We start from the raw sequence: 9,522 nt of genomic DNA, 5'->3' as shown, positions 1-9,522 counted from the left end.
TGAATGTAGAGGGCCCCCGAATGATCGAGTATGCCCGAGCAGGCTAACAAATAGGACTCCAAACAGGAGCGTACGGGCCCTCCATTCGAATGGGAAGCACCGAAGACCCCATGTAGATAGCCCCAGAATGATCGAATGTGCCCGAACAGCTTATCAGAAGGGGCCCTGACAAGAGCGTAGGGTCATCCATTAAAATAAGAAGTAGCCAAAACCCAGTGCGGAGGGACCCCGAAGGATGAAGTATACCAAAGCAGATTATCAGATGCTCCAAACAGAAGTGTAAGGCCCTAAATTCAAACACCAAGACCCAATAAATAGGCCACGAACAGTCTAGTGTGGACTGAAGTGGCGAACAGATGGGGTCTCGGACAAGTGCGCAGGGTCCTTCATTCAGATAGGAAGTACCCAAGACACAATGCGCAAGGGCCCCCGGATATTCGAGTGTGCCCGAACAGGTTAACAGATGGGGTCCCGGCAACAGCGTAGGGCTTCCGTTCAAATATGAAATACCCACGACACGATGTAGAGGGCCCGGAATAATCGAGTGCCCCAGAGCAGGTTGACAGACAGGGCCCCCGAAAAGAGCGGTGGGCTCTCCATTCAAAAATGAAGTACCGAAAACCAGGTGTAGCATTGGCACGACATACGTGTCGATTTGCCTAGTTCGCCAGCCATCTTCTCCAAGATTATGAGCTATACCGAGTGGTTTGCAAAATGGCTATTTCAGCTCAAAACTCGCTACAAATGTGGAATACTCCCTTTAATCAGCGAATAAATATATTTGCTCGCGGGCCCTTCACTGCCGTTTTCGATTGCTTGTGGTTGCCTGCATGCTTATGGCTGAAGACGCCAAATTTTGTTACCTTTTGTGTGAAGGAACTACGTTGTTTGCCTGGCTATGGGGCCCCTTTTGAGCCTACTGTGGACTACATCCGGGTCGAAGGAGTGGGCATGTTTCTTTGCCCCCGTCCTCCCCCTCCCCCCCCCCCCCCCACCGCGGCCTCTCCTCTATCTGTCACTAATCGGATGGCAGGCGCTCTAACTAACTGAGTCATCGGGATTTACGATCTGGCAGATTCGAAAGAACGTGGAGGATCAAGGAAGTTCTGTTTCTGGCCTCCTCAAGGTCGACGTATTTCCGGTTTCAGCCATAATTCCTGAACGAGCTAGCAAGCCACATCGGGTGTTTCAAAATACACAATATATTTAGCTGCATGAGTTTTTAGGCCTGATACATAAATGAATCACCGGTGCGCCACTTTTGACGTTGGATTTGTTTGTGGGCATCCGGCACTCCTCGCCTGGCCGCACCCGTCCGGTGTGAACCTGTGCGGTTGTGCGTGAGAGGGCGTTTAGCGAGTATTTATGCATACGTTTTCATCTGCTGGAACTAGGGTCTCTTGCAACTTGGGCAGTCCTTGTTGTTAAGTTTTGTAACGTCTTTTAGAAACCTGTCCCGCTGCAATCATGACTGGTCGTCTCCCAGCTTGCGTGATCGACAATGGAACCGGGTGAGGAGAGCCAACTATCGCAAATTAACTACCTGGCCCTTTATTTTCTTGTGTCATTTCAGCTTACTATCGTTGGCGGGGGCGTCGAATACTGCAAGTTATTGGGGCAGGGGAGAGTGAGCAAAGAGCTTGAGAACTTGACCACCCTGAAATGTGTTTCAGAGGATTTTACCCACATCATTTTGGCTGTATCACTTGTCTTGTAGGTTTCTATTTCAGCGTCTTATTATGGGAGGCAAGCAGTACCAAAAATGAAATGACAAGCACTGTGCAATGCTTACTTTTTCTCATTGCATGTTATGTTTCATCAAGAATATGGAGAGGGACAAACTAAGATCTGGGGCTAATAAACAACACCACTGGATTCATGGTAGTTTTTCAGATTGTGCCATTTGCTCTATATTCTTTTTATTCTTTAATGTGGTGCTATGAGGAACATTATTGCTTAATTTGCTGTATGCTCTACACTTGTCCAAGGCTGGGAAGCAACAGAAGTATGTTATATGTCAGTGTCATTGGTCTCCCTGATAGCACTTAGATAAGTACCAGCTATCACTTTTGTTAAGGATATCCATTATTAGGCTCTCTGCCCCCATGGATTACTCAGTTCAGAGTCCTGTCCACCTCTCTGCCAGCACACCAGTCCAAAAAATACATCCACTGTGCTAGAAGCCTGTGCACTAAACCCTTTGCTTCCTTGCAACAATTCAGGACCAGGCTTAGACAGTGCTTAAGTTTGAATCATTTTTGCAAGCAATTTTTGGTAGGAGTATCTTTGTCTGAAATTATGTTTGCTATGTCATGCTTCTATGAAACATTGACTCTCTGTGTTGAAATGGGTGGTGACTGTGCACTACATTCTGATGCTTCATTAACAGTGTGCACTACACTGAAATGTTTGCCTCCAACTTGTGGCTGGTGATATGAGATATGTTTCAGGTGCAGGATAGGCCTTGTCAGTGCTGTGGCATGTTAAAATTTTTCCACAAAATTCTGCTTTTATCATCAGAAAGTGGGGCAGGGTTCATATTACCAGCTCTAGTTAGCATGAATATGATCAGGCATTCTTGATGATGCTTCAATCAGCAAGGGTCATTTCAGTGTTTGTAGCTATGAGCTAATTTGCAGGGAGATCATCTAACATGTTTCATGAAGCCTATCTTGTGTTGAATAGTATAATCATGTCAATGTTAGTTCCAGTCAGATCCACAACATTGGCAATAGTTTTAAGTCCACTTGGCATATAGTTATTACAAGTAGTTTGACTTGCTGAAGCCACCTGGCTGCATGCAGCAGGAGTCACTCAGCCTGCCAACACACACTTGTCTGCAACAAGCACTGAAAGCTTGGAGGCTTTCAAGTTGGAAATGATCCTATATAGGTAAAATGATCAATAAGCCTACAAGAAAATCCAGAATTTGAAATAGTATTAAGGATAGCATATTGACTAAGGCACTTTGATACATCAATGATTCTTTTTTATAATGTGTTATTCATTGTGGGGTAAAATTGTGCTTCAACATTGCATTGCAAAGCCCATTACCAAATAGTTTTCATTATTTTATGTAAGCAAAATTGTTCAAGAATTGTCTCGTGAAGAACCAAATATCAGCTACAAATGATTGGAAATCCTCTTGTAAAGAGAACACTGATCACATTGGCATGCATTTGTACTTCTTTAATTCTACATGAAGCATAGGGGAGCCACAATATTGTATAGATGTTGAGGCTAGTAGAACATGCAGTGATTACTCTGGCATTAGTTAAAGCCGTCAGCTAGCAGCAGTTGGTGCTGGAGGAGTGAAAATAGCATGTGTATCAAGCTTTCTCTAGGGATCATCTGAATTTCCCTGGAGCATATGACTTCATTCACATTCTTCAATCCAGTTCAGGGATCACTCTGTGTGCACCAGACACAGACAGCTGTTCTATAGTTCTATGTAAGAACATATTTAAATGGCAGTGAAGCAATATGATAATAATGAGGATTGCTTATGATTCATTCCTTGGGTGCATCCAAAGTTGGTTACTGTGGGTAAATGACCTCCAATACACCATGTTCAGAAGACTCTGCCCTCAAAGTCATGATATGCATCATATTTTGAAACATTGAATGCTTTCACAGGCCACATACAATGTGACCTCTAACAGTCACAAAAGTTTGTTAATATTTTTATACACCCTGAGTACCACTCCAGTGCCAACAGAGACATGTGTGGAGCATTTTTCTGCACATAAACAGCCATTCCCAGATTGAGGACGAACGACGACGAAACTGTTCACCGTGCCGGCCCTGTGCAGTCCGTCTGTCAGGCCGATGACGGCTCGTGCTTCGGTCGTCTGCGGCAGGTACACAAAGCTGGGCTTCGCCGGCAACAAGGAGCCGCAGTTCATCATGCCGTCGGCGATCGCCATTCGCGAGTCGGCGCGCATCGGCGACCAGGCGGCGCGCCGGCTCGGCAAGGGTGTCGAGGACCTCGACTTCTTCATCGGCGACGAGGCGTTCGACGCCACCGGCTACGCCGTCAAGGTGCGCCGCCACGCGGGTCAGCGGCGGCGGCGGCGGCGGTCCGGACGCGATGGGCCGCCGGGCCGCCGGGCCGCCGGGTGCGCCGGGGTCGGTTTCGGCCAGATGGGACCCGTCCGTCCATCTCGGCGTCCGCCGCAGATGCCGCGTCTGAACGGCCGGTCGGTCGCGCTCGCGCTATTTCACCAAGTGTTCCCTATAAAGGCGAAACAATTTCGCGTTTCGTGATCGTAAACGCAACACGTGGCTTTTGCAGGCATCTGTGGACCTTTTCTGTTTGTCAGTTGAGTGGCTGTTCGTGCTGGTGGCTGCCCCCGCTGCCCCCGCTGTTCTGGCATACGCCGCGACTGTGTACCCTGCCCACCGATATTGACCTGTGCGCGGGTCCGTCTGGCAGTACCCGGTCCGCCACGGCATCATCGAGGATTGGGACCTGATGGAGCGCTTCTGGGAGCAGTCCATCTTCAAGTACCTGCGTGCCGAGCCGGAAGACCATTACTTCCTGCTGACGGAGCCGCCGCTCAACCCGCCCGAGAACCGCGAGTACACGGCAGGTGCGCCCCCCCCCCCCCAACCCGCCCGAGAACCGTGAGTACACGGCAGGTACGCCTCTTCGGCCCCGCCCGAGAACCACGAGTGCATGGCAGGTGCCCATCCCCATCCCGCCCGAAAACCGCGAGAACACGGCAGGTGCGCCTCCCACAACCCACCCTGGAGCCGCGAGTACACGGTAGGTGCGTCTCCTCGGCCCGCCCGAGAACTGCGAGTGCACGGTAGGTGTGCATCTCCAACCCGCCCGAGAACCGCGAGTACACGGCAGGTGCGCCTCCCCGACCTGCCCAAGAACCGCGAGTACGCGGCAGGTGCGCCTCCTCGGCCCGCCCGAGAACCGCAAATACATGGCAGGTGTGTATCCCCCCAACCCGCCCGAGAACCGCGAGCACACGGCAGATGCGCATCCCCAACCAACAAAGATTTCTGATTGGTCCAACAGTTAGGTAAAATTGCACCGATTGGTCTAACAATCAGGTAAAATTAGAAAGCTGTTTTGCCCGGCTGATCCCACTCATTTTTGATCAGCAAACATTCTATGGCATCAATATGCACGCACACAAAAATAAGAGCAAACACCCGTGTATTATTCACGTGGTGTCAACTTACTGCCGTGAAATATCATGCGTGCAATGCACTGTATCTGTCGTGATCAAAACCCAACCCAACCCGACCTGAGAGTGGCAATGTGTCTTGAAATCACGCTGCCCTCCGGCGTGCACGGTGTGCTGACGGTCTGCCGCGTGCCATGACCGTCCGCCACGTGCCGTGACCGTCCGCACGCGCTGACTGCCGCCCGCCGCCGGCAGAGATCATGTTCGAATCGTTCAACGTGCCGGGCCTGTACATCGCGGGTGCAGGCAGGTGCTGGCGCTGGCCGTCCTCCTGGACGAGCCGGCAGGTGGGCGACCGCACCCTGACAGGCACCGTCATCGACAGCGGCGACGGCGTCACCCACGTCATCCCCGTGGTGAGTCGGTTGGCGCGGATCGACCACTGCCACTGACGCGATGGGCATACTATCGCCTATTATAGCCTATCAGCTATAGGTGTGGTCCGGCGTTGCCTTCCGGGCAGTGACTGGTGCTCTCCGCTGTGTGGACCTGTACATGTGATAGGGGTACGAGTATTCAGGGGAGCTGTTGTAGTTATCGGTGGCCCTGTGCCGCCGGATTGGGGTGTTGGCGACTGGTGGGTGGTGTGGCTGGCTCGGGTGGCTTGGTGGGGCTCGGTGGCCCACTCGACCCGACCTTGACCCGAACCTTGACCGGGCCGCAGGCGAGGGGTACGTGATCGGCAGCTGCATCAAGCATATCCCGATCGCTGGCCGCAACATCACCTACTTCATCCAGTCGCTGCTGCGCGAGCGTGAGGTGGGCGTGCCGCCCGAGCAGTCGCTCGAGACGGCCAAGGCCATCAAGGAGAGGTGAAGCGACGCAGCGGCGCCGCGGCCGGGCGCGACGGGCTCGCGTAGCGGGCGACGGCGCTTCTGTTTTGGGTGGTGCGGGGCGGGCCTTTTGAACTCGTGTGCTTTCTGAGTCATCAATGCTACTCACATGCCGTTTTAACCGTGCATGATTCAAGGTGATGCAGTGTAATTATGCCAAATGCGACTTGCGCCCATTGTAGTGACAGTTGTCGGTGCCCTGAAAGACATATGAATACCAGGGTGTCATAACAAACTGGCGGGCTCTGAACGTAGTGCCAACTGTGGCTGCAGTGGCTAGCTTATCGACAGATTAAGGACAGGGTGTTATGACTCACTAGTGCAGTACCATTCATTGTTGTATAGTTTGTGTGGTTGTATTAGCGATCTGATTAGTTGGTCAGCCAAGGCTCAGTTTCTTTGGGTTTCTCAATCCTTGGTGTGCCTGTGCAACGACACGGACGCGGCAGTCCTGCCCACAACATGTGACGTAATGCTTGATTGACATGTTCTACTCTGGCTGTAGTAATTGGTGTTTTGAGCACTGCATATTGATTGGTAACTTGCCTTTTAGGTGGTCGCATATGATCATTGTAGTGTTTGCAGGTATACTGGCTGCTTCTTCAGACAGCTATGTATTTGCATGCTGGCCATTCAGTTATACTTGTACAGAATTTGTTGTATTTGTCCGAGTACGTCTTCATTGTATGTAACTGGAAGATTGGCTTCAGCTGGGCATCATTAGCCAGAGCTTCTTTGTACCCGTCAGGGTCTTGCTTTTGTAGCGCCGCCAGCGGTGCCGTGCTGCATGACGTACCCGGACCGGTGGCCGGCCGGCCGGGTCGTCTCTGTTCAGTGCCGCCCGATACCGGGAGCGGTGTGGTGTGAGGGTCTGCCCTCCCTGAGCACCCGGAGCGGGCGGGCCGGATGGTGTGGTGTGGCCGGGCAGGCAGGAAGGGCCCCGATACGGCGCGGCGGCAGGACCGGGGCGCGCCCGCCCCGGTCCTACCGCCGCGGCCGGCCGCCGTCTGCCGGCCGCACGTGCACACAGGGCCCGGCAGTGGAGCGTGACCAGCTGTCCCAGCACACACGAGTGCCGGCATGCTGCAGTGGGATGGCCTGGTGCACCAACTAGATGTACGATGTTCTTGCTCGGTGCTGGGTTCATCGTTGTGAAACGCCGTCGATGGCAGTTGTCTCATCGATTCGAAATCACGTGTTGACATGGGCAACGAACCAAACAACTTTGCGGCAGGAAATCGTGTTTGAAGACAATTCTCCGTCATATGTATGGTTCCAAGAAGTTTTTAGAGGCTAATTACTGCGAATCCGTGGGAAAGAAGTAGCCGACGGAGCGGCCGTCTAAAACGGCCACCATCGCGGCGATCGTTTCGATTGGTCCAGCGGCGAGCTCACCTGAGCTTGTATTCGGTGGTCCTGGCTCAGTCTGGTGCTGGCTGCTATCGAAGACCTACCACTGCGGCTACGGCTGGACTGGCAGCGTGCGCTCGGCCGTGGCGGGGTGCTGATGTGGCCGCACGATACGCTGCTCGTGTTGATGATTGGAGTGTTAGGGCGCGTCGACTTGTGAGGTCATTGTTCGCCCAAAACGCTGCTCGTGTACTGAACGCGTGTCGTTGCGGTAATTTTCGACCCGAAACAGTCAGTACAGTTGTCGTGCCGTGGCTGCGGCTGTCCGTGACTGCTGTTGTTTTCTCGTGATCTGTCGTTCCAAGCAGAAATGTGCCGTGAGTAAAGAATGTTGCTCGTTTTAAATGTTTTACCATGTTCGGAGTAGTGCTCCTGTGGGTCATCCAGTGAGTGCCCCATCGTCAAGCCCGTTCTGTGAGCAGCGCGTGAGCCTCCAAACCTGTTTCAGGTACTCCTACATATGTCCAGACATCGCAAAAGAGTTCGCCAAGTACGACTCTGACCCGTCCAAGTGGATCCGGCAGTACCAGGGCGTCAACTCGGTGACCAAGCAGCCGTTCGAGGTGGACGTCGGCTACGAGCGCTTCCTGGGGCCCGAGATCTTCTTCCACCCGGAGGTAGGCTGTGCCACGGGCGGCGGGGGAGGGGAGGGGAGCGCCGTCACTGTCGGAACCCGCGGCAGTCCAGCCAGCCGGACGGACACCGGTGCCGAGGTGTGGTGTGGCGCATCTGTGGCGCAGTCACTCCCGTGTTTGGTTGTGGAGTGGAGTTCGCTTTGGACGCATTTCGTATTATTGCTGGTTGGATGAACTTGCATGTCCGGATTACATGAATGCCTCCCAGCCCCACGCGATACGCGAGGCCCGACTGGCCAGCTCGGCGCCCTGTCGTGCCGGCCGTGCGTCACCTGCCCTGTTCAGCGCGTGCTCTGTGCCCTGTTCAGCGCGTGCTCCGTGCTCTGTCCAGCGCGTGCTCTGTGCCTGTTCAGCGCATGCTCTGTGCCCTGTCCAGCGCGTGCTCTGTGCCCTGTTCAGCGCGCGCTCCGTGCCCCGTCCAGCGCGTGCTCCGTGCCCTGTCCGGCGCGTGCTCTGTGCCCTGTCCGGCGCGTGCTCCGTGCCCTGTCCGGCGCGTGCTCTGTGCCCTGTCCAGCGCGTGCTCTGTGCCCTGTCCGGCGCGCGCTCCATGCGTGGCTCCGGCGCCGCGGTCCGACCTCACGCGCCCGTCTCGCCTCGGCCGGCCAGTTCGCCAACCCGGACTTCACCACGCCGATCTCGGAGATCGTGGACAACGTGATCCAGAGCTGCCCGATTGACGTGCGCCGGCCGCTGTACAAGAACATCGTGCTCTCGGGCGGCAGCACCATGTTCCGCGACTTCAGCCGCCGCCTGCAGCGTGACGTGAAGCGCCAGGTGGACGTACGCCTCAAGCGCAGCGAGGCGCTCAGCCAGGGACGCATCACGGTCAGTGGCCGCCGCTGCAGCGGGGCGGGCGGTACAGGCAGTCGGTGTGGGCGGGGATGCGTCGCTGTCAGTGGATGTAGGCGGGGGCGCGTCGCTGTCAGTGGGGTGTGGGCAGGGACGCGTCGATGTCATTGGGGTGTGGACAGGACGCGTCGTCAGTGGGTGTGGGCAAGGACGTGTCGCTGTCATTTGGGTGTGGGCAGGGACGCGTCGCTGTCAGTGGGTTGTGGGCAGGACGTCGATGTCAGTGGGGTGTGGGCAGGGACGCGTCGCTGTCAGTGGGGTGTGGGCAGGGACTCTCGATGCCAGTGGGGTGTGGGCAGGGACTTGTCAATGTCAGTGGGTTGTGGGCAGGGACGCGTCAATGTCAGTGGGGTGTGGGCAGGGACGCGTCGCTGCCAGTGGGGTGTGGGCAGGGACTTGTAATGTCAGTGGGGTTTGGGCAGGGACTTGTCAATGTCAGGGGGTGTGGGCAGGGACGCGTCGCTGCCAGTGGGTGGGGTGGGCAGGGACTTGTCAATGTCAGTGGGGTTGGGCAGGGACGCGTGGGTCATTGGGGTGGCAGGACGCGTCGATGTCAGTGGGGTGTGGCAGGGACTTGTCAATGTCAGTGGG

The 9,522-nt window shown here is 54.8% G+C and overlaps 1 protein-coding gene across 1 annotated transcript in view; it reads left to right on the top strand.

Annotated features, from left to right (window-relative positions):
- Positions 1-1,285: 1,285 nt before the first annotated feature.
- The window catches only part of LOC119098420 (actin-related protein 3-like), a 17,377-nt gene continuing 9,140 nt past the window's right edge, over positions 1,286-9,522 (top strand). The window contains 7 exon segments of the mRNA XM_037221336.1: positions 1,286-1,511; positions 3,861-4,041; positions 4,436-4,592; positions 5,400-5,564; positions 5,869-6,016; positions 7,896-8,064; positions 8,689-8,951. Of these exon segments, the coding sequence (XP_037077231.1) occupies positions 1,468-1,511; positions 3,861-4,041; positions 4,436-4,592; positions 5,400-5,564; positions 5,869-6,016; positions 7,896-8,064; positions 8,689-8,951 (1,127 nt within the window). The 5' untranslated portion in view covers positions 1,286-1,467.

Source organism: Pollicipes pollicipes, unplaced genomic scaffold (assembly GCF_011947565.3).
Source record: "Pollicipes pollicipes isolate AB1234 unplaced genomic scaffold, Ppol_2.1 Scaffold_4740;HRSCAF=5597_pilon_pilon_pilon, whole genome shotgun sequence".
Taxonomy (NCBI): Eukaryota; Metazoa; Arthropoda; class Thecostraca; order Pollicipedomorpha; family Pollicipedidae; genus Pollicipes; species Pollicipes pollicipes.
The sequence above is the reverse complement of the archived record's forward strand: the minus strand, read 5'-3'. Positions and strand labels throughout refer to the sequence as shown.